The sequence below is a fragment of the Oryzias latipes genome, chromosome 22 (assembly GCF_002234675.1).
Source record: "Oryzias latipes chromosome 22, ASM223467v1".
NCBI classification, from domain to species: domain Eukaryota; kingdom Metazoa; phylum Chordata; class Actinopteri; order Beloniformes; family Adrianichthyidae; genus Oryzias; species Oryzias latipes.
In genome coordinates, this window is record NC_019880.2 from 9,295,995 (window position 1) to 9,321,612 (window position 25,618).

Consider the following 25,618-nt stretch of genomic DNA (forward strand, 5'->3'; position numbering starts at 1 on the left):
CGATGGTCAGAGTGGGTCTTCAAAGAGAGCTTTGCACAATTTCTCCTTCCAGTCCTTCAAATTAGCTTTGACTGCTGGCCTGCCATGCCTGAGCAAACCTGTTTGCCGAATTTCACAATAAAAATTCAAGCTCAAAGGCTTACTGACACACAAAGACTCGTCTATTTTTTTTTTTTTTACCGGGGGCTGCAAAGAAACTAAAGAAGGGTATTGTCTGAATGCAGCTTGCAGTACTTCAAGTACGCAAAAAGCTCGTGCACGTCGAGCACACAGAAGCATGCACCTTGCATAAATAGTGAAATGGAGTGGACATTAGCCTTTTTTCCCATTGATGTGTGTCAACACATGAATGTACGTGATTGCAAAAAATGGGTTGTGCTGTTGCTAACTCTTACCAAGTGAAAATAAGTTTGTTATTTTTTCGAACAAAAAAAGTTAAGATCCTTCAGGTTTTACTGGGTGAAATTGAACTAGAGGAACTTTGTGGATATTTCTGGACTTTATGTGGCTCACTGTTTTAAAGCTGTGAATGCAACACTTTAGGGATGCACATTGCTCGGCCTGTGACTTAATGAAGAGTAAACAGTGAGTGTGCTTGTCTATGTCTGTGAATACAAACACAGCCCCACTCTTATAGTGCAAACAGTTGAGAACCAGAAAGAAGACGAAAAAGACACAGAGAACAAAAAAATCTCTTTAACCTCGTAGTCAGTCGACTTTTGGTTGAATAAATATGGTCATAAAAACCTCAAGTTACCCCCGGGGCTTGGGCTAATTCAATATTTCCCTTTACATACTGCAACAATCGTAGCAAAATGTGTGGTTTATATGGTGAAGGCAGCCACTGTGTTTGGTTCAGCTCCCTGAAACCCCCCCAATGATGTATTATACCACGACTTCCCCCAAGGCAAGGTCCATAAAAACATCTTTTTTCTTTGAACTGACAGGCTTCACAATGTCGAACCATGGAGGATTTATGTGACACACAACTCCTGAAGTCCCCCCCCCCCCCCCCTCAAAATTTCGGTGGCTGGGGAGGGACTTTAGAAATCCTCTGTATGGAAAGAAAAAAACCCGCAAAGGATCAAAAGGATGGACTGGGAACTTTGGAGGCCCAGTAAAGAGGATCAAGAGAAAGTCTATTTTCTTTCATAATAACATTACATGCACTGCAAACTATTTGATACTTGCAAAGATTTAAAACATTCAAGGTATTTTGCAAAGTTTGATGTCATTTTAACTTCTCTTTGCTCTACACCTTTCCAAGCTTTTCTGATATTTACTCCTTAAATAACTTAAATAAATGATGTCCTATAAAATCTTCTAAAAACTTTGACTGTTTGTTGGCTTCTTCTCTCTCTAATCCCTCAGCTTTATTTAATGTCCCTCCCAGTTCCTTAGAACTGCGTTTCCGTGGAAACCGTTCTCTCAGTGGAGTTTGCATAGGAATGAAACGTTCTGATGTCAGAGCAAAGCAGACGGACACTTTCCTTTCCTAGTGTCCCACGTGACAGCAGGCTCCGCCTCCCCGAGCTCACAGGAGCGCGCTTGTTCACCTGCACGCGCTTTCACTCCGAACAAAGTTGTCACTGGTCTGCAGCCGGGAATGGGTTTCAGACAGCTAAATGTTTTGAAGACCGAAATTTAAGCAGCGGTTTTCACACCAAAAAAGTGGGAAGTGGTGTTTTTTCCTTCTTCTTCAAATGGAATTTATAGTCATTTCATTTTGTCATTTCGTTTAACTTTTTGCTGTGTGTGAACGCTGGAACCGTTTTTCTGTGGAAAACAAAAATGCCGGAGCAAATAAACATTTCGGAGTTTGTGGTTTTAACGAACGAGGACTTGTCTTCGCCTGCGACTTCCAGTTTTCATACGAAGATGAGTGACTGTCGGAACACGGTTTCAACCATGGAGGAGGTGAGTGCGTGAGACTGAGGCGGTTCACCTCAGTCTGTTTACCTGTTAGCTCACGATGGAAAGAGTGAGGAGGAACCAACTTCAAACCATTTCTCTGCAGAGCTCTGTGGGTTTATTAGTACTTAAAAAGCTCAGTTACAGCAGCGTAAAGAGTTATTAGAAAGTTTATCTTTGGGGTTTCCATAGTTTTATTGAAGGTCTGGGTGATGATTTACCACACAGTGCAACAAAAACATGTGTTGCCCATCACATTTTATAACAGGATACACACATTTTCCCACAAAAATACACTATTCTTATTCATTTATTTAACATTTTGTAGTTTTTGCAAACAACAAATCTCATTACTAATCAATTTCTAGTAGTTTATAATAGTAAATAGTATAATAGTATATTATATTAGTGTATTTATTAATGAAGTCAAAGTTTTTATAAATTTAAAATATGTTAAAAATAAAAGTTTAACTTAGTTAAAAGTTGTACAAACTTGTATTATCAGGCTAATAGATTCATGTGAGCTGATTGTTGCACCGTTAGAGATTCTAATGTGATCAACAACACAGTAGTTTTTGAATAAAAAACCCAACTTGTTAAGTATTTTTACTTGCAAATGTTTGGGTCAAATGTGGTAATAATGATCGATGATGTAAGTGTTGATTGTGACGGTTATTTGAGTTAACAATGCCTGAGCTCACCTTCAGTTTTCTGAGAGTTTAGGGCAAAGATGAGACAGAAATGCAGGCAGAAGGTTTGAGTATGACGGAAAGCAACGTGATCCTTCACAGGGACGGGGAATGATGTTTGTGATCAGAAGCATGTGTTTGCAAGCATGTACGCGAAGGTCAGTGTGTGGTAGTTTTTGTGCTTGAACTGGCGCCTTGGCTCTAAGCTTGTTTGAGCTTTGTGTGTGCAAGTGTGTGTGTGTATTTGTGTTTGTTTGAAATCTCTCTTTTCAAAGCTCCTCAGGCACTGGGAGGGAACTGAGCAAGGTCGCCATGAACTCTGCCATAAAACAAATAATCTAAACACACACACACACTGTACCTTTCTGGTGGACAAAAAACACCATGGGTCCATAGCTCTGCTATAACCTGCCGCAGATTTGTGTTTTCCCTAAGGGCTTTTATCAGGATCGCCAAGGATCCTCCGAAAACCGCAGATCGTTTTGGTGAAACAAGATCCACAATGCTTTAAAAAAGAAAGGCGTTATCTGAGGGCACGACACAAACAACTAAACATAAATTGAGACAGCTTGATTCCTTTATAAGTAACCTTAGCTCAAGTCAGCTGTCTGGGGAATTTGGATTCCTTTTTTACGGATATAACCAATGACATAGCTGAAATGACTGTTTGGGGAGGGTCATGCTGGAATCTAACACACATGCACACAGACGGATGTACTTTTGATTCAAGAACGTATAGATGAATATGAATCTTATTATCATGGATTGATTGTTATATGCTATTTCTATGTGGGTTTGTGTGTGCCTCATCTTAGCTACTTGTTATGATTCCAAGCTGAGAAACAGGATGACAGAACGTGTAAAAGTCCGCTATAACTTGTGTTATCTTTTTGAAACCATTTATAAATTTAAATTGTGATCAAAGTTAATATGTAACCTTTCTAAATTATTTAGTACAGCATCATAATCAACAAGTGGTCTAACATGGCTGGTGTCTCAGTGCATTCACTCTTCTTTGCGGGGATTGCTATTTGCTATTTCACTTATGTCGTCTATTTATCCGTGACTTCTAGTTTACAAATGTCTTAAAAAAAGATAAGGAAATCATTAGAATCTCTTTCTCATTCAGTATACCAAGCATTCACATGACTTTTTGATTCACAGTTGGGCAGATGACTTGGCTACAAAACGCAGGGTGTGGAACCAACAACATGTTGCAAAGCATAGTCTCTGTTGAGTCGAAATAACTGGCTCATTTTAGCTATTTCTGGCCTTCCGTAGGTGGAGTGCTGCAAGTGTAGCTCACTGATGCAACAACCGAGGCCAATAACCCCTAAAATCTGCTGTTTTCAATAAGATGCATTCTTCTTATGTAATTACGGTAACTGCTGTCTGTTATTATTTTTTTTCTGCTAAGCTTTTTAAGTTTTTTTCTGGGGGCATAGATCCAGCGCGGTTTACGAGTGTGCAAACAGGTTTTGAATACCTTGATTAACCTGAGGAGGCACAAATGCGCTGACATCATTCACGATTACTGCTAGACATGATGGTGCACGATATTTGTCCTTTTGCTAAAAGGCAAAGCTAAGGAGACACGGTTTCTCATATGATAAGTAAGGAGGTTAAAATATTATCATAAAAGTCACTGTGTCAAGTCTTGGTCACCAATAACTTCCCTTGCACGATTTTCAGGATCAGTACTTCTCCAGGTTTGTTGTTCTAAGAAATGACTATTCAAAGGCCACAAAACTGAACATTTGGCCAGAACATATCCTAGTTTTCCTCAAGGGTGGTAAAATACTAGAAGTGGACGTCAATATTAATGTGTTTCTGCTCATTTCCAGTGTCTGGAGATGGAAAACACAACTTTTCAGAAGATGAAGAAGTTAATTAAAGCTATACACACATCTGGACTCAGTAAGTGTCAATTCATTTTTTGTTCTTAAGTTTTTTTATTCTGTAAGACAACTCCTTTACCTTAACGACTTGTAAGGAGACAACGTTATGGTAAAGAATACTGTTTGAAAGCTTTTACTGCGTTTTAGGGTTGTGTATCTTTCATTTTCAACGGATTCACATCTTGATATGTGGTCCACGAATCAATTCATCAAAGAGTCAACTATTTTTGTGGTGATACAACACAGTCCAATTCTTTTAGTTAAATGGATGCATGCTAGATATTTATAATTAATTTGGCATTTAAAACTATAAATGAAAATGCCCTTTTAACAGAGAAACTCTTTTCTTCTTACTGGCACTTTTTGTTTAAAGCAACAAAAACAAAATGTCGTTGACATAACAGCTTCAAACATGTGTGTCACATTAATGTATTTGGAGATTTTTTGCAGTACTGTGAAAGTGAAAACAGGGTTATGTGGTTACTGCACACAACACACATCCCTCGCTGTGATTCACCCCCAGCCAAGTGTAATTGACCTGACTTGGTAGAAGTGAGCTTGTGATTGGACGTCTTTGTTTACATCACATGTACGCAAAAAGGTAGAAAGTAGAGACACAACAGAAAGAGAAACTGACAGTTTGCCAGAAACCGACAGAAATGATCTACTTTATACCATTTTATCAACGTAATCTCGTTCGTATCTGTGATTTTCTACCGTTGTTACTCGTTCGATCTTGTTTGAGTGGTATCTGTGTCTTACACATCTCTAGAATCTGTTGAATATTTTTACCATGCCGCTCTGTAGAAGCTCCCTCTCAGTAGCTTGTTTTTAGTTAAAGGTCAGCCTGTGTTATGGGTGGATAAGCAGTTCAGTACAAGCCTTGTCCAGGTGACATCATTGAGGCTGAGTAGACATTGGTGTTAATGAGAGAGGCCCGTTATAGGTCACGGCTGCGTGGAATGGTCATGTTTATAGGAAACAGTATAGTTTCGTGGTTAGGGTTAAAGACGTGTGCGGTTTGGACAACAAAAAGCTCCTTTAAGTGCTCATAGAGTCCTTTTGACCGCATAGTTTGTGTGTCACGCAGGTCTGAGTCAATATAACTTTCAATGACCAGATCATTAAAGCAAAGGGGCGATGTAGAAATGCAGTACCGGTAATCTTTGCTTTCTTGAGCTTGTTTTGGACGTTTAGTAACATTGTGTCAGTCCAGCAGCTGTGCCGAATCAAGCTACCAGATCTGCCATGTAGAGGAGTTCTCCATCACCGCTGTCCCTCTGCTTTTCCTGCTCGCAGCTGCTTTCATCCTCTAAGTAGAATCATATGCAGCGGTTCCAGTAATGTGTTGATGGGAGGCCCTTTCCCCACTCTCTCATTTAAGTGCTGGAACCCTTAAACGGACCTTTAACGATCTTAATTGTCGTTCGACTTTCTGAGTCACTGCAGAAATAGACCCAGCTGCCCCCCCCACCCCACTCCCACCCCACCCCCCACCCGGTGGTCATATGACCTAAAGACTCTTGTTGCTCATCAGCAGCGGACGTGTGGTGAGACTTTTGCTACTTTCGTTTTCTGTTTCCCCGAGATCTAAGCACACATTTTGATCCCAGACGTCGTGACAGCTGTTGGATGCCAGCTGCACAGTGACCCTCCTGCTCCTGGGGATTTCTTGATATCTTTTCGGAAGGTTTTCAGATAACACAGCTTTATTATTTTACCTCTCCAGCCAACACTGGGTGTTGTTCTTCCTGTTTGCCAGAGTCCCTATACGTTCTTTTCATAATTTTAGAATCTGATGAATCACCAAATGATCCTTGGATGTTTTTGGACCAGTTGAGACACGTTTTCCAGTTTCAAGCATTGAAGTTTTGTTTCACATTTGACTTGAACTATAAGCTGGTATGGAGGCTCTTTCTACCACCAGCTTTCTGTCCTTTTTCTATTACTGTCATATGAAAATGTTGCTCATTAAAAAGTTATTTTCAAGTTAGAAATGACATGATTCTATTGTATCAGCCAAAGTAGTTCTTATTTATTTGCTTTTTTTTAAGCCAGTTTTAACATAAAAACCATCTTGAAGACTAATACATTTGATTAAAAATAACCTTTAAGCCATAAGAAAATTCATATATTTTATGTATGTGTTTGTCCTGTTAAAATATTCCTAGAAGAGTTGGCAGACTTGTGTGCTTTTTCCTGTTATCCCTTTTATTTTGATAAACTCCCACTGATTGTGTGTCTGCATATTGTTTTTCAGCCTATGTGGAGAACAAAGAGCAGTATATTGAAGTGTTGGAGAATCTGGGAAATGGCCATGTAAATCAGGACAACAATGAGATCTTCCCAGGGTTCCTCAACTTGGCTGTGTTTACCAGAGAGGTCACAGCACTCTTCAAAAACCTGGTAAGAAAGGATAGAGATGAGGCCAAAAAATTATAAGTCCTAAAGTTTTCTGTTTTTAATCTTACTATCCAAAGCGTTTTGAGGCATTTATGGTATTGTAGCTGCAGACTCAAAACAGTATAATATGAAGGCTTTGCTTTAGAGGTTCTCAGCACCTGTATACACAACAACTTGTGACTGGGTCAATCCAGAGCCCTCCCACTGATGGTCTCTATGGTGATAATAATTCATCCCAGACCTCCACGTTGGAGCAGTCTGCACATAGTTACCGTACATCGACCGGCCTCCCACCCCTGCGTCAGCCAGAGCCCTGCAGCAGAGACTGGGCCCCCACAGAAGGGAAAAATATGATTCCAAACACACACAAAGAAAGGATTTTAGGAACAAATATCAAATGTCTGATCATATATAAGTCACAGCCTTGTGGTGAAAGAAAACTCTTTTGTTTGAGTTTTTGTATTGGGATTCTTCCTGTCCCAACCAGACACTAACATTAAACACAAGCTTAGGTAAACAGAACATCACTTATGCCATCTTCATTATTGATTTTGAGAAAACAAAATAGCAGTTCTTAATGGTTTTCTGTGTGACATTATTGTTTAGACAGATTTAGAAAGGTGGATCTTTTCCCTGGTTAACAAAGCGAAGCTGTTTTGACAGGTGGCCTCACATTCACCTTAGAAAAACTCTGCTAAAAAGGATTTCCTGGTTGACTCTGAGACAATGAAGCCTCTAGATACTGTCTGTTTTACCTGAACTTTAGACGATCTATCCACTGCAGGGAATGCGCCTCAACAAGCTTAGCCCTTTCATATCTGAATGCCTTTAACTCTTTTTTAATAAAAAAATTATGAATTATTCTGCATTTTACAATGATAAAACAAACACATCGATGAATTAAAAATTAGGTAGAAAAACAACATTAATACAACAACAATTGTGTTTTTGGAACTTTAAACACGTTCATGGCATTTTACATTGATGGAGGACAAATACCAAACAAATTATGATTTATTTATTCTTATCGTTCTGAATCAGAAGCAGACAAAAATTATGCAGTTTGAATCAGTATGTACTGTAGATGTGACAAAGTGCAACACTGGTTGCTCTGCACCAGCTGGTTAAATTCTAATGAATTACGGTAATGCCGCTATGCAGAAACTATGTTTTTTGATTTTGGCTAATGGTAATAATTGATATTATTAACAAATATGTTTTAATAGTTGTACATGCACATGTATTTATACTCATATGTATATGTACCTAAGTGTAAAGGTTAAATATTACATATACTTGGTTTATGTTTTTATTGGCACACCTACAACTTTTGACATCTCTAATATTTGACATGTCATGCTGACTAATATATATGTGTAATATAGTAAATACTTTATAATAAATACATATATGTACTCATTTATACAAATACACCTAAGTGATCAATAACCGCTTGTTACTAAAGCTACGTTCTTGTGTTTTTGCCTATATAACAACTATATATATAACCACTGGTAACGCTTTTAAAAAAGCTCAACAAATGATTGGAGTGGATCTTTAACTAGCTGTGAGTGTGTCAGCTTGCAAAGATACTTCAGTTCAATTCAAATTTATTTATGTAGCCCAATATTACAGCAATCGTCGTATCAATGGGCTTTTTAATAAACATGAAATCATAAAGAACATGAAGTCATACAATTTATTTGGTAATGGCTAAACTAAACTAAACTAAACTAAACTAAAGTAAACTAAACTAAACAGACTAAGCTAAACTGGGCATCCCTGACCTTAGACCCTAATGTCTCTTTACATATGAAACGCAAACAATCAAAGAACACTGGAGACCCATTAGCCCCTTATAACTATGCAGTAGCTTCCTCGAACTTACGCAGACATTATAGAAATACAATGGGTAGAAAAGAGGAAAAATAAGATTGTAAGCAAAAAAGTCTCTTTTGTGTAAAAGCTTGAGATGATGTTGGTTTTTCTTCTAAAGACATTTTAAGTGCCAGATAACATTTTTGATCAATATTATCGCCATGCTAAATACTTTCTATAGTTCAGGAAGTCTTTCTTCTGACTTTGAGTTTCTTGGACTTGCCCTTGTGTCACGTGCTTAATACTTTTACCTTACAGTACCTCATTTATTAACTTCTAGTCACCTTAGTGTTTAGCTTCCGTGTTTCAGTGCCAACCATAACAGTCTTACCAGCCTCTGGGCCCCTCAGTCAATACAGCAGGGTCAGCTATGTTGTCAGAACACGGAAGTGGTCTGACATTATTTATGTTAGGAGGAGAGAACGGCCTGGTTTTAATTTACCAGAATCCGAGGCAAAGCGGCTGCAGGACTCACTAATGGACTTTGTCAGTCTGTACAGTGGTGCAGTGTAAACACATGGAAATGATTCCTTCTGTTTTTAGTCAGGTTGATGAAATAACCACGATTTGCTAATGTGGGGGAGGGGAATCGGTAACATAAGGTTTACTTTGAAATTGAGGCTATTTGGTGATTCAGTTGAACCTCAACACAAACAACTCAAGAATAGGATTGCATCTCAACGGTTGGTTGGGTCGGAAATTGCAGAAGGAAAAGTTGTTATCTGGTGCTTTTATTCTAATGACTCATCACTCTGAAATGGCTGCGTCATCGTGTTTTGGGGGTCGTCCATGCTCATTCCCAGAAACCCAATTCCACAGGGAGAGACCGTAAATGTGTCGGACTGTGTTGTTTTGTGCGTGATGGCTCATACTGTAGCAGATAGGGACCATCTGTGTTGTCAAGTGGGAAAATGTTTGAACTCATTTTCTGCTCTGGCTTGTTTCAGGTGCAAAGCCTCAGCAGCATCATGACGTTTCCTCTGGAAAATGTCTTGAAGTCGGAGCTTCGGGACAGCAGATTAGTGAGTCTGCATCAAATCACTAAAACTCCCTCAAATATGTAAAACCTCTGGTTAAAACAGGTGCATGCATCACCACAATTTCATATTACAGAGTCAGATGATTGTTATGTTCTTAGCAATTGTATTGTAGTATTGAGGACTGGGTATAAAATATAATTTAATCAAAAACAAGTTGACTTTTACTTGAATCAATTTTGAAATAAAGACATCCATGAATTCATTTTCTTAAAACTATTTCTTGCGAGCTTTTCACACAAAGAAAGGTTTTCTCTGAGTATTTTATCTTAAAAATGAAGAATTTTTTGAATCAAAGTTCAACTTTTGTTCAGTACTATACTACTAGTTATTCAATTCAATTGAGTTTATTTGTAAAGTAACAGTCAAAGTCCTCTCAAAGCGCATCACAAAAAGAAAAAAAAATCATAAATCAGATTTATTAATCATGATGTTATAATCCAATTCAATCCAGAAAATTACAATAAAGCCAGATTATTTTAATTGTATGCAAATGAACTATATAAGTAAACAACAGATTACATTGTTAGCTTAGTCCCTATGCTGAGGAGTCAAACAACAACAGAGGATAGTTAGTGATGGAAAAACTGTTTTGCATAAAAATAAAATGAAAGACAAAAAATATGTTTTAAGCAGAAATTTAAATGTAAAATTTACATCAAACTATAAAACAAAACAAGAATTTTTGAATACAAATCAAACCAATTCAGTATTTTGACACTGATGCCCAACTACTTTGAACAACCAGTCAATGGAAACAGTGACACTGTCTGCACTACCACAGATTAAAATATACATTAACATATAAACATTGGTAAAAAGTCATAAAGTCAAGTCTTATCTCTAAGCTATAACTATCAAAAGGAAAAATCACCTGACAGTGCAAAGTCATTTTATTTTGAAAGGGGTTGCACCAATTCTTGGATTGACCACTTCTATTGGTATAGATGTAAAGCCTCAAAAATAAAGGGGTCCCAAAACTGATGGTAACTTCTGCAATTTATTCAGACTGCCAAAAGGGTCGTTTTTTTTAACAGCTTCAATCCAGCACTGAACCGATTTGTTTAGTTTTTATGCTGCCATACTTAGAGACTTATTCGTCAGAATAGCTTAATGCTTTTGTAAACTCTTACCTTTAAAGAATCTAATCACAGATCTTACTGTCAGGCAAGGAAAGGCAGAGTCGAAGCAATGAAATCCTGCTGAACTCAAAGGTTAATGCCTGTCTGCCTCTGTGCTGTAACTCTTTTCTTTTCCCCCAGGAGCTCAAGAAAAACATGGAAAAGAGTCTGAAGGATTACGACATCAAATTGTAATTAATTCTTACTTACATCTCATTACTGACTCATGCAGCTCTGTGGCTATTTTCTGCGTCTTGAAGCTTCATATTTTCTTTTCGCCCTGAAAGAAAAGTGTTTTCTGTGTAATAGACGGATGCCTTTAGAAATCCACTCTTTACTTTAACAAGTCTCAGAGGCGGGTGTGAGGGGTTTACAGAGTAATACCTCATCCGCGACATGACATGAACTATGACTGAGACACTTTACAGCTATGATTTGATCCTCAGATGATGCTTTAAGTGTCTTTTAATTTTGGAAGAAGATTACGCCTCTCCCTTTTCATTCATCTTCCTAAAACCCGTGATGAAATAGAACCAGGGTTTAAACAATGTGTGTTGAGGGAAGTTCCCCTTCATTTAGGAGTCAGATGTGCTGTAAGTGCAAGCTTGAACTGATCCTTTTTGCTTGCTTTGTTATTTTATTTCTTTTCACAGAGGGAAGGTGGAAAAGGAAAGGAAGGAGAGAGCCAAGCAGCTGGGGCTGATCAGGGTGGAGGGGTCAGATGGAGCAGAGGACACGGAAAGAGAAAAAAGGGTCTTCCAGCTGCAAATGTGCGAGGTGAGAGGATTCATGCCAGTCAAAACACCTGAAGCGCTGTTTCTTTTTACTTCTCATGGGTGGTCTGTCATGTTTACTCCAACTTTTAATGATAAGGTGCTCAGATATCTTCAACTTGGATTGTTATTGGATGAATCTGATAGGAGTTTCAGAGTAAACCAAAAAAAAAAAAAGATAAAGAAATAGAAATGGCTGTTGATGTGCAAGGTTAAGGAAATCTATGAAAAATGCATGACATGCAGTTTGTGTAAAGGTCATTTTGATGTCAGCTGACTATGCTAGTGTGCAGCTGGAGAAGCCTCGAAGCAAAACAATGTTGAATCCTGACTGAAACCAGCTGTAGTAACCAAACGGAGAAAGAGTGAAATGAAATGTTCCCTACTGAAATTCAGGCCAAACCGTCGGTCATTCTTTCCTTTGCTGACCGCGTACACACAGGCTCTGTAAAACCTCCACATAGCAAGTTTTACTTTTAATATAGTCGGAGTGGAAACACTTTTCAAGCTCTTTTTGCAGTGTAGCACACTCATTCCTTTCACACTGAACTTAAGAACATTTCTTCTTTTGGGTGGAAAGTTTTTTTCATTTAACAGATTTTAAAGGCCCACTCCCATAAAAATAATGTTTTGTTGTTTTTAATATTGTTTAATATTATGATGATGGAGGAAATATATTAAACAAATTAAGCTGATAATGCATGTCTGAGTATTTCTTTATTCAAATCATTATGAATCAGGAGCAGACGAAAAAATGCCGTTTGAGAAAGATTGTATTTGTTAGGTAGAAAAAACACTGGGCGAGCCACAAGCTCCTTTTTTTAATGCATCCACTTGAAGACGACCAGATCATGTACTGTACGTCTTTGTTTTGCTCTTCCGAGGTGGAATCTGGCTCAAAGCATTGCTGCTAGTTTCCTTATGCTAATATGGATGTAGGGTGTTAGGGGCTGTAAGCTAGCTGGAGAGTGTCAACAGAAGGCTCAGTGACGGGAAGGGGGGGGTTACTGGACGCCAACAGTCCCGTCCACAACTCAGAGGGGGGAAATCTCCAACCAATTCCTGCCGCTATGCTGAATTTATGTTCTAGAAAACGACACAAGTTTGTTTTTATTTTGGCTAAAAACGGCAGAATCATAATTAAAAGAGCTCTGGGAATGCTCTTAAATAGATCAAAAGATGATCAGATGATGATGATAGTGTTAGAGTGTGTGCAGCCACACTTAAAGACACGTCTAAACTTTACATGATGAAAACTTTCACAATAATCATTTGTTTTCATCTTTATATCTGTATGTAACTCGTGTTTGTGTTTTCAGTATCTGCTAAAAATCCAGGAGCTGAAGGTTCGCCAAGGCCCCGAACTTCTCAAGAGCCTTATCACGTATTTCGACTCCCAGTTGAGGTCAGTTTGCTCCAACAGAACCTTCCATGTCGCACCTGGTATAAAAAACCAACAGGTGTATTTGTTTCCTTTGCATGACAGCTCAGACGTTTTAGTTTTCCCTTCCTCTCACCGTCCTTCATCACTGATTTTGACCAGGTTGTATTTATGGTGACCACGTGACTCAACGTCTGTTCTTCTGGTTTCAGTTTCTTTCGGGAAGGACTGAAAGCTGCGGAGAACCTTGCCCCCTTTATTGAGAAACTTACTTCTTCCATGTACAAGGCAAGTAACTGCAGTATTTCTGTCTGCTTCCCTGCTTTATAATGAACTCTGTGGAGCATAAACAGTTTATCAAGCAAACTCTGTCTTTTAGTGTCAAACTTTGCACTGATTTCAAAAGTCATTCTTACAGGATCAGCAGTGTTGTATCTGTGTTGAAATATTTATTCACTCTACATAATTGCAGTGTAACACTGGCAAACTACTTAATAGATTTAAGTTTATTTTTTAGTTTACAATTCAACACCATTTCTATTCTAAAACTACTTTTGTTTGGGTGCAATAACAGTTTTCAAACAACTGAACAGAGGTGAAGCTAAAAAAAAAAGACAAAATAGTTTATTAAAAACAAAAAGAAAAGCCTTAAAGTAAATAAACTAATGGATTTGATCAGTTGAAATGGCACTTTTTAGTGAGTTAAGTTTGACAAAGCATTACTTTGTGTATGTGTTTTTGCTCCAGTTGACTGTGACATGCAGGTAGTTTACATATTTTTTAATTAATTTCTAGTGCCTGAAGAAAAAACACTTTTCTAGCAAACTGTGTATAACCAAAATAATTCCTAATTTGAATTTATTTGTTTAGAGAACACCTGTTATTTTAGCCGTACTGCTTTCCAAATAATTCGGTTTTCAGGGTTGGGCGCTGACAATGGTGTTCATTGGGACTTCAGGAACGTTGGTGGTTTTTCTGGTTGTTGAACACGTTCAGACACGCCAGACTATCTGGGCCATGATGGAGGAGGATATTAAATATTTGTTATAGCATTTTCGAAAACAATCGTTTTTTTTTTATTTATTTACAATTTGAAAACATTTTCTTATCTTTTCAGCACAAAAAGCAGAACCTCTCCAAAATAGTCACCAAGATAGTCAACCCTGTTACTCCTGATGGAATGCCATGTAAAGCCCTGGTGTTTTGGCAGAAAACAGAACTAAAGCTGATATACACTAAACGTAAAATGCTTCTTTATGTCATTGTACTTGTAGACTCGTGTGGAGCAGGACGAGGAAGTCAAACAACTCACTCAGTTGAGAGATTCTCTCAGGTTACTTCTACAAGTAGAGGGGAAAGAGGTGGGCTCATTTTTTTGTCTGTTTACACATCTTCAACCTAACTGTGTTTGAAAAATGTGTGCTGGTTTCTTGAAAAAGGCTAACTAGTCCTGCCGCCGTTTTTTCTCTCTCACATTGTCTAGAACTGGTTAGACTCTTTTGAAAGAAAGTCCGAAGTCCTGCTTTGTGTTTTCAGGAATACCTCAACAGGAAAAACTCGGGCAACGGATACAGCATCCACCAGCCTCAGGGAAACAAGAAATATGGGACAGAAAAATCTGGTTTCCTGCTCAAGAAGAGTGATGGGTGTGTAAATGCATCAGCTTTATCAGTCATAACAAGATTATTGTCTCGTAGCTGAGTATTTTTCAAACAAAGGAGCAGGAAGTGTTCATTCTTAGATTGTTTTTGGTCAAAAGAACACAATACTTTTTGTTTTTGAGCTGCAGAAAAGTTCGATTTGGACTTTTACTGCCTGTAGTTTATGTTTTATATTCACAACTCAGAATATGTGGAAGTGAACAGTCTGTTTTAAGTAGGGGGAGGAAGGGAAGAGTTAGACTCTTTCTGGCCCAGCTGGTCTTCATTATATTGAGATGAACATTCAATCTGGGGCCCTTGCATGGAAACCTTTAGTGGACTGCCACTTTGTCCTTTTGCACACAAAAACACTTTTGTAAAAATAAAAATAAAACAGGGAGGGTTGTGCAGATCAGCGAATGGACGACTATGGGAGAATAAACTCCACAGCCTGTTGAGACAAAACAGAACTTTTACCTGATTCAGTCAAGATGATTAAAACAAGAATAAAGTTCTGAGAAGCGGGGTGGAATAAATCACCATTACTCAAACTAATGATGCATGTTAGCACTGTTTAACCCAGATTTTCTCAGCCTTTATTTACAATTGTGTTTCAGGATTAGGAAGGTTTGGCAGAAGAGAAAGTGTGGCGTCAAATTTGGATGTTTGACTATTTCCCACAGTACGGTGAGGATCAGCTGTTCACACTCGCCTCATTGGCTAAAAAACATCAAGCGAGCAAATGTTGAAACTCCTTTTTCACTTGTTGTGTTCAACATTTTCAGTGACAAGATGCTGTTCCTCTTGTAGGTCAATCGGCCTCCAGCCAAACTGAACCTGCTGACCTGTCAAGTACGACCGAATCCAGAGGACAAAAAGAGCTTTGACCTGGTCACCCGTAGGTTTAGCCTTTGATAGCTTCACCCCATTGCATCCAATCACAAATCAAAAACTAACTAATAACTAATAACTATAGCCATTTTCTTATTGTGTATAATAAAAAAAATCTTAACCCATTTTACACCAAGTTTAGTTATGATATCTAGACTTTTCTCCCTTTAAAGACCCACTCAGATCATTTTTTGAGTTAGTTTCAAAGCGTTCCCAATGTTCTCTTAATTACGATTTTGCCATTTTTAGCCAAAATAAAAAAAAACCTGTAGTTTTCTAGGACATATTTTTTGCAAAGCTGCAGTAGTACATTAGAAATTTACGGTACCTCTAAGTTGTGGGCAGGACCCTTGCTGCAGAGCAACCCCGCCTCCTTTTCCTCTTCCTGTTGCTGTGAGCTTGTGGCCCGCCCAACGTATTTTCTACGTCACAAATAAGCTCTTCTTCAAACCGTATTTTTTCATCTGCTTCTGATTCATACTAATTTGAATAAAGAAAAACTTAGAAATGCAATTTGAAGCTTAATTTGGAAAGAATGAATGTATTTATTTATGTGAATAGGGACAGATGACAAAACAGAGACATGTGGTCCCATGTCCATACCATAGTGTCAATAGCAGAAGCTAATTTACAGCACTTGTCGCTAGATGGGTTTTTTAACACAGGGTAAAAGAATGATAGTAAAATGCAACAAAGACAAACAGTTAATTTAAGAGAAAGACAATGACATAAAAGGGTTTAAAATATGGAGACACATAAAGGGATACAAAGCAGAATTTTTCATCGTAGTGGGTCTTTAAGTCCTTTCCATCCAATTTTTTATCATGTTTTATTTTTCTATCCCAGCCTTGCAGCAGCAGCAGCAACTCTCATTTCTGTCTTTGCAGATAATCGGACGTATCATTTCCAGGCTGAGGACGAGCAGGAATGTGTGATGTAAGTCCTTAAGCAGCAGTTGCCCTTTCCCGACTTTTCATCTGGTCTTTACAAGTTCTTGCATGTCTCTTTATATATGCCAGAGCTTTGGTCGGAAGGAATTTTTGGAATGCCCACACAAACACATCCAAGGCATGGATGACTGAAATATTTCAGTTAAATAAAGAAATGTTTAAAGCAGTGTAGGAAAATAGAACGCAATCAAAGATCAGCTCTTGAGGAGCTCTTAGGCCAGCTGATTCTGGGAGGAACTTTTTCCAAAACTTTGAGTGATGTGGTTCCAGATGGGATGATCTGTGCCCCTGCTCTTTTCTTTGTGTGTGGGCCTCCATGCAGATTCCTAGATGTGATGTGTTTGTGAGTTTAGGTGCAAAGAGAAACTAAAAGGGTGTGCAGGGAAGCTCACCAACCTCAAAGCTTTATAGGATTTGAACAGGATAAACAAGTGACTTTGGAGAGTGATGAGCAAAGTGAGAGCAAAATTGATATTTTAGCTACTTAAAGCTCATGCACAATCCATTGTTTTGATCTGTTGCAGGAGGAACTCCAGCATCACACATCTGTTGAGCTGCTCCAAAACACTGAACATGGAAATATGAATGCCATAGAGACATTTCTCTTAAATCTGTTTGCATTTCTGTTTTTTAGTTGGGTGTCAGTGCTGCAGAACAGTAAAGAGGAGGCCTTGAACACAGCGCTGGGAGGAGATCAGCTTCACCTCCAGGACAGTGGGCTCCAGGACCTCTCTCAAGCTATTATTGCAGAGCTTCGACACATGCCGGGAAACGAGGCGTGTGCAGACTGTGGAGCTCCAGGTCAGTCTGTCATTAGTGAAATTACGACCACAGAAAGCTTTTTTTTTCCTTTGCCCTCTTAATTTAAATGGCCCAAAGAGAGGCTGACAAGAGTCCCAGGAGTACTTTTCTCACACCCCCTTGCACAATTCCCGTTTGTTTCATTTATTTATTTTTCAGCCATTAACACACCTCTTTAAAATACAACTGCTAGCAGATCAGTCCATAAAAGTTCCCTTATATTTGCAGAGCAGCGTCAGAGGCCTCAAGGAGGACTTATACAAACATTAGGCAGACTCAAAAGCAGGACCTCATTCTCTGGCAGCTTAGCTTTGATCAAAATAATTATATATTCTGACTGTTCAAACTGTCATTAACAGATTAGATATGAGCAACAAAATGGATTTATGGAAGCCTTAATCTCCAACATTTTGCTTTTGTTTGTCATGTTTGGTTTACTATGCTGTGTAGGACACCAAGTTATCTCTACTGGTTTAGTTTGGTGAGAGTTAGTTCAAATGTAGTGATCAAGCTCTTTTCTGACTTTGACTTGAAGATTTTTTGCAGTTAGTCTTTAAAAAACTAACGGAAGACAAATAAAAAATGAAGAACAATTCTTGAAGTGATGTTGATTTGAAGTAAACAATGCTCACTAGCATCTCTTTTATATCTTTTTGAAGGAAAAGACCCTCCTAAGATTCAATTGCAGGATTTAGGGCGGTAACAATTATGCGAATGCTCGGATATTTGACATCTATTTCCAGAAATTCGAGTACGAAAATAACAGCTCTTCCAAAAAGTTATTGGTTTTGAATATATTAAAGGATAATTAATAGATTAAAATAACAAATAAAATAAAAACGACGAATCTGTATTTAGGAACATCACAGAACTTGTGTGATAAATTTACTTTAAAGTTAGAAAAGGTCAGTTTGTCGTCAGATTAAAGGAGTGAGTGTTTTCTAGTTGTAACATTTTTATTTAAGTGTTGCTGTGTCATCGTTTACTATCTTATTGTCATCTATCTACTAAAAACTGCAGTCGGCAAAACTTTGAGGATGGAGAAACTGTGGAAAACAGTTTCAGGATTTTTCTTTTAGACGATCCAAAGCAACAATGATGTTAATGTTTTATTTACTGCAGGAGGTTGACGGAAAAACTTTTGCCTCTTACATTGTTGAAAGGCCTGCACAATAAATTACAAATGTATCGTTATCGCGATACCAAGCTGTGCAGTATGCATATCTCAAAAGACGGCGGAAAATGCCATGAATGGTTGGCTTAAATGTGCTAAAACAATCGTATGGAAGCTTGAATTATTGAACGAATCATATAAGTCCCTTTCTGCATTTGACCAATCAGATGGAGCCCGTCCCTATGCCTCCTATGCAGACTAGGGTCATTTGGAGTTTAGTTTAAGTTTTGTTGACTCTTATTTAAATTAAACTGTTTCAGTGAAATGGAAATGATGTATTTAGTTGTTTTGCTATTTGTTCATGTATCGTAAGTTATATCGTCATCGCAATATTGATCACTAATATCAGAAATCGTGAGTTTTCCTCATATCGCGCAGCCCTAATTGAAATCTAATCTATTTATCTCTAATTTTTTGTGTTTTTTCTGTTATGTCTTTTTGATACTGAATGAATTTCATTCATCCAGTAAAAGAAACAAATGTCCAGAACCCATTCAGACATATTTAGATTAAATGGTAAGAGTTGTGGTTCGATCTGCCAATTGTTGATCTTTATTCATGAATTGAACTGGATCGCCGCCTAAAGGGTTAGAAATAATCACCTGCAGAAATTTCCTTTATAACATTTGAAAGCAGCATTTATCTAAAAACCTTTTGGATAACAGGAACATGAATAAATATGGAGTGTTTTTTTTCTGTTCTTCAATTTCTTTCTGTTTGTGTGTCTCAGAACCCACCTGGCTGTCCACCAACCTGGGCATATTGACATGTATTGAATGTTCTGGAATTCACCGGGATCTGGGGGTCCATTACTCCAGGATTCAGTCCCTCACCCTGGACCTGCTTAGCACCTCAGAGCTGCTGGTACTAGATGCACAAGAGCAAACACAACACAGTGAAAAACAAACACAGTTTCCATCGATTTTGTGCTCTTGTGAATTCGTAATTGAAGCCGTGAGGCAACAGTGTTTTCCATTCACATACTTCTGTGTGAAAGCTTTGTGTCTCTGCTGGGTGTAATTCTAGTTGGCCTACAGCATTGGTAACACCAGATTCAATGACATCATGGAGATGGGACTCCCAAATGACTATGTGAAGCCATTACCACAAAGTGACATGTGAGTTCCCACTGCCTTAATGTAAGCTTTCAAATACTTCATTTAGTGTATATTGATACATAAGAATCCATATTTATGCTCTTATTCATGTAACAGGAATGCCAGGAAGGAGTACATTGTGGCAAAGTACGCAGAGCATCGGTACGTCCTGCGGAAAGAGGACACTAACCCGGCGCGGCTGTACGATACGGTGAAAAGCCGTGACCTCACGTCCCTTCTGCAGCTCTACGCTGAGGGAGCAGACCTGAGCAAGCCGCTCACAGTCCCCGACAGACAGGTGCCCACACTTTACACAGAGGCAGATTTTATTTACGCGTTTCCTCTTCTTTTTGGGGGTGCCCGCCAGTTTATGTTTTCCTGGGATAAATGTGAAGTCCCGCTCTTACACAGATGTCTTCTATCCTGATTTCTTTAAAGCCCCACTCAGTGTTGTGTTTTTTTTTTTTCTTTTAGGTGAAGTTTGCACCCTTCACATTAGATTTTTTTGTAATTTCCATCAAGAACAATAAGCCTTTAAATTGGGATAAATCCCTGTGCATCTCCTTGCTGCATCCAGAATCTGTGTGGGAAGTCAGTTTTTGAATTTTGGTTGACCTTTTTTCTTGTAGGATAGTCAGACTCACTTCTATGTCCTGCTGCCTCATCTTCTTGTATTAAATCTACTCAAACATTTGTTCTGGTGTTTTCAAAACACTTTTAACATCATTATAAAGGTTAAACACTTAAATGAAGCTTTCAGCTTCTTCATATAAACAAATTAAAGCTTTAAAATATAAATTGTACAAAAGTAACAGAGCTGCCACACTGTAGGCTGATCTGAATTTCAGCAAAAGCTTACGGCTACATAACAAAACATATACTTCATTATTTTAAAAAAGTACAATTTAGTGAAAACAGTGTTTACAAGGTTAACAATGTTGCATCCTTGTCATCTCATCTTCCTCGGTCAGGGGTTTAAGGAGACTGCTCTCCATCTTGCTGTGCGTCTGGAGGAGAAAAGCTCGCTGGCGCTGGTGGATTTTCTTTGCCAGAACAGGTCAGACAACTTAACTGGATTCAGTAACAGCTCTGTGTGTAGCTCTGAGACGCTGTTTGCTCTCCTTCAGCAAAGTTTAACTCTGGTTGCGTGTGCCATGTGTTTTTTGAGCAGCAACTGTTTGGACAAGTGCACAGCAGAAGGAAACACAGCTCTCCACTACAGCGCCTTGTACCATAAACCCGAATCTCTCAAGTTGCTACTCAAAGCAAAAGCAGCCCTGAATACAGGTACATTGTATTCTGAGGGTTGTGTTTCTGTGCCACATAGTGCAACGAGTCAAACTGTCCCTTCTGTTTCCTAAAGTGAATTCAAATGGAGAAACTGCACTTGATATTGCCAAGAGGCTTCAGCACTTACACTGCATTGAACTGGTGAGATTCCCTAGTTTCATTTAAGTTGTGCGTTAAGATGCTTGGAGAACACATGCTGTCAGGAAGAAAGTTAGCCAACATTTGAAATGATATCTTAAAATAACTCAGTGCAGCTCAGCAGAACTCCCAACAGGAGCATCATCTTCATCAGGTCCCAGTGTTTGTCAGTAAGAAACTGGTCTTATTTTCTTACGGCTCATCTACTCTGCTTAAGCTGACTGGTCTTATGCAACCTGCTGCTCGACTGAGTAACATCGTTACAGTGCGTCAGGGCTAAAGAATCTCTGGTTTATTCAACTATTATTTACTATACTTGATGGTTTTTACAATATTATTTATTTGAAAGCGTCTTTATTGGGTGTGGATTAGCAGGTTTTAACTCAGGACCTTCCATTTACTGCGTTTTACCTGGACCAGGTGACTCCAGCACTCCCGATTATGTAACTAGCAGCAGACAGGTCATGGATGTTTGGAAAACAAGCAGGGTGTTAGATCTGGAGGAACAGGGATGAAGACCGCTCATGTAGACCGACTTGTTTAGAAGTTATTTATAAGGTGTGTAAAAAAAATGTGGTATTGACACACCCCAATTGGACTTTTCCCTTCCTTTAAACTGAATATAAAAACTGAATTATTGTCATTTGTCTTTAAATTAGAAGCAGTACCTCTTGGAAAGTTAAAGAGACAGAAATATGTAAATAGCTTAGCAGGGAAGTTGGAAATTATGAACGTTTTTGACATCTACAGGACTGGATGATGTCTAATTCTAGTTGAATTAATCCTCATGTCAATCTGTGTGTGTGTGTGTTTATTTTAGTTGGAGCTGGCTCAGAGTGGGAAGTTTAACTCTCAGATCCATGTGGAGTTCATGTGGGAGACTCATTCCCAGGAGATCTATGACAGTGAGGATGACCTGGATGAAAGGGTAAAGCAGACATCGTGAACACCCTGGCTATTTCAAGCTGTATATTGTCCTGGGAGTGTGTATATTTGTACAGTATTAAAGGAAATAAAAACCATAAAATGGTCATTAAAATTCAAAGTGAAGATCTGCTGGTTAAAATAGTTTTATATCTTCCGTAGGTGAGCCCATTTCCAAAGAACCGTTCCCCCCCGTCCTCGACTGGAGGCGTTGGAACAGCCCGCTGGTGTGGGAGTAATGGAGCGAGTACAGGCAGGCCCTGTCAAACCTATGAGAACCTAGAATTCCTCTATAAAAATCCTCCTGCTAATAGCCTCCCATCAGGAACATTAATGCCACCGCCGCCACTTCCATCAAAATCCATCCTGAGAGGTGAGATTGATCAAAAATAAGTTTTCTATTAGATCATCAACATATATCTATGCCCAGTAATGCTGTGAAGCACTAATGTTGCCTTTATTTGAAGCTAATTGGAGTCCCTTGGAATTTTTTTTTATTTTTTGCTGTTTAACAAACTTTTACAAGTTACTTTTTTTTTTAAGGCAGACTGGTCTTTAAGCGTACAAAAGGATGGTGTAAAAAGTGATTTGATCCCCAATCAAGTTTAAAGTTTTCAGTAGAGTAAAAATGTTGTTATTTTTAATTTAAGGGGCTGTTTTTTTAAACTATTGCGAAAGCGCTGCAGGTAACGCTCTAACCACATATACGTACTACACTCAGCTCACTTTAAAAAGTGTCAAATATTAATGAGTTCAATCAGAAGTGGATTTTGAAGCATCAAAACATGGTTAAAGATAACATATTGGCTTTATTGATAAAGGTAAAAAAGTGAGCTGCTTTCCTTAAAGGCTCAGTCGTTGTAAAAGACTTCTTTCTAGACTCAAGAAACTTCCTTCAAAGATCAAATTTAAATAACGTTTTTTGTTGACCTCTGCAGGCCGCTCTGACCCCCAGATTTCAGTCCCGATGCAGGACGGAAGCGTCCTTCCGCGAAAGCATTGGAACCCGAACTCCCACTCGTCCAGCCCTCAGACGCACACTAAACACGGCTCGACTTTAACCACTGCGGAGAGCCAAAGCCAGAGCGGCAGACTGTCCAGGACTCCTCACGGACAGGGAGGTCTTCAGCGGGCTCACCGGCAGACCTGGGATGGTCATTCCGCCACGTTTTCTGGGTCTCAAAATTCTGTCACACCCACATCCACTCAGAACCACATAGGACCTGTGAGGTGAGGAACGTGTTCTGATTTCTATTTTCACTAATGCCAATTAGCTTGTTCTCCTGCGAGAATGTACTGAAGAATTACACAGCGTTGATGCTTTTTAATCAGATTTTTAAAAATACTTTTGCAGTTCAGAGAAGACGACGTCATACCGCCGCACCAGCAGTGGAGGAGGCAGCCAGGGAAAGTGCAGTTCTTTGTCTCCAAGCAGTACTGGCAGCCAGGAGGAGCTGTACTGCAGCTTAGTTGGGAACAGTTCTCCTGCACCGGTTTCTGGTCCAGGTCCTGGTCCTGGTCCTGCTCCTTCATCTTCACCTGTCATGGCCTGTGCCCCACGACCCCGCCGAAATGCAATGGTCAGAACCGAACAGAAGCCTCTTGGTACCTTTTTAATGCTCAATCTTCAGTGTGGAAGCATGAAAATGGATTCCTGGAAGAATTCCCAGTCGGTGTTGCTGATGGAACTCTGAGAACTCTATTTCACGTCTCCTTCAGGTTTCTGGCAGCAGACCTCCAACCAGAGTCAAAGCTTTGGTGGACTGCCAATCTGTGGGCTCTGAGCAGCTGGCTTTCTTCAAAGATGAAGTCATCGTGGTCACAGACACTAAGGACCCCCACTGGTGGGTGAGTGGAACTACAAATCTTTCTACATCTGCAGCCCCCCCCCCATGACCCTTTGAATGCAGTTTTCAAGTCATTTAAAAGGGGGTACTCACTGATTTTCTCTTGACCTCAACAGCTTGGCCACATAGAGGGGGAGCAATCCAGGAGTGGGACCTTTCCTGCAAACTATGTACAAAAACTAAAAGGCTGACATCGGCTTACCTGTGAAATATGGGAAATATCCACCAAGTGGAATTTATTAACAGGAACACTCTGTTACATTCTTGATTTCAACTCTCACTGGAGGATCAACTGAGAATGAACTTAATGCGAGCTTCAGCCAGCTGAAGCTGCACCTGGGGACACATGTAAATATAAGCTTTGAAAGGATTTTCCCATTTGAGGAGTTACTGAGCTCAAAAACTAACCAAAACCTTCAGCTGTTGTTAATTGCGACAAGGAATTGAAATGTGCAAAGCTAATGCACATCTTTACACATTTGTGTCAAAGTTCAAATGCAGATGAGACGTTTGAATCTCAGTGGAGTCTTAAAGAGATGATGGGGTTCTGCTGCTGCAGAGGGATGTTGCTGCTTTTAGAGTCAAACAGAGAAGGTCCAGTGTTGCAAATTACAGACTTAAGGGGATCAAATGCTGTGCGTGTCTGGGGCAGTCCGCCTGCCGGTCTGTCTCCATCAAATATCAGGCGTCTGTCTGTGTAGCTCTGATATTTGGCTCAGTCGTCAGGGGTCTGGGCATAAATCACCGTCTGCAGGCGGTGTGAGAGATCCAGTTTCCCTCGGCTCCATGGATCCGTCTCTTGATAAGGTAATGTCGACGTTTTCGACAGAATAGCACCCCCACTGTCTTCCCACAAATGGCACTTAAAAAGAGTGTTTGTATGAGAAAACTATTCCATATAGCTGAAGATAACATTTATTTACTGAAAGGTCTTTTTTTTGTCCAACACATGCACCACTGCATCAGTGTTCTAAATAAAGTTTCAAAAACTAACATGTAAATGTAACACATTTTACTGCTTCTCTATTCTATTTGTTGTACATATTTATCTAAAGTTACTGTGTACTTGTGTTCATTTTACAGTTATGCGTCATAAAGGACAGTTTCACGTTTTATGCCTATTTTACTGTCATGTGGAACTGATGTGCAACCAGGAAGTCTGAGAAAAAGAGGGAATTAAAACAAAAAAAGGTTAATATCCAGAGAAATGCATGAAAAAACACATTCTTTTAGCATGTTGCTAAGGAATGCTTGCTAACATTTCCGTGTTTAATAAAACAATACATGTAGCAGCAGAAATGTCTGAGAACTCTTTGTCATGTAGATAAATGAGCTCATTTTAATTATATTTGTCTTAACGCACTGATTAAAAGCTTCTCAAGTGCTGTGAAGTGGTCTGCCTGGAGCTGGCACAAACACCCCACGTATACAAACATCAGTAATTCACTTCCATCATTATGCTCGCCGGAGGCTGAGCAGCATTTTCATGCTTAGAACTATTCACCCTTGTGAATTAAAATGTTTGAGCTTTGGGCAGTCAGGGGAAAACACATTACATTTATAAGTCTTGAATCTTAGAAAAACTAAAAGCTCCACGATATGAGGAAAACTTGCAATTTGCAATTTTAGTGATCAATATTGCGATGACGATATAACTTGCGAAATATGAACAAATGGCAAAACAACTAAAAACATTTCCATTTCACTGCAGCAATTTAATTTAAATAAGAGTTAACATAACTTAAACTAAACCCCAAATGAGAATCGTCTACATA

At 39.0% G+C, this 25,618-nt stretch overlaps 1 protein-coding gene across 2 annotated transcripts; it reads left to right on the top strand.

The window, feature by feature from the left end:
* Nucleotides 1–1,553: 1,553 nt before the first annotated feature.
* Nucleotides 1,554–25,228, top strand: LOC101169401 (arf-GAP with SH3 domain, ANK repeat and PH domain-containing protein 1). 2 transcript variants are annotated; one of them, XM_011490279.3, is made up of 26 exons: nucleotides 1,554–1,917; nucleotides 4,445–4,517; nucleotides 6,759–6,904; nucleotides 9,727–9,801; nucleotides 11,079–11,128; nucleotides 11,591–11,714; nucleotides 13,030–13,115; nucleotides 13,304–13,379; nucleotides 14,366–14,452; nucleotides 14,628–14,737; nucleotides 15,349–15,418; nucleotides 15,542–15,629; nucleotides 16,510–16,558; nucleotides 17,207–17,373; nucleotides 19,278–19,411; nucleotides 19,574–19,665; nucleotides 19,762–19,942; nucleotides 20,616–20,701; nucleotides 20,816–20,931; nucleotides 21,008–21,075; nucleotides 21,893–22,000; nucleotides 22,159–22,369; nucleotides 22,935–23,226; nucleotides 23,351–23,576; nucleotides 23,716–23,844; nucleotides 23,960–25,228. In XM_011490279.3, the coding sequence occupies exons 1-26, from the start codon at nucleotides 1,792–1,794 to the stop codon at nucleotides 24,032–24,034; spliced, it is 3,045 nt and encodes a 1,014-aa protein (XP_011488581.1). In that variant the 5' UTR covers nucleotides 1,554–1,791; the 3' UTR covers nucleotides 24,035–25,228. The 2 variants fall into 2 exon arrangements, with proteins under 2 accessions (XP_011488581.1, XP_011488582.1); XM_011490280.1 differs by having other exon boundaries at nucleotides 1,567–1,917; nucleotides 23,716–23,840.
* Nucleotides 25,229–25,618: the final 390 nt, after the last annotated feature.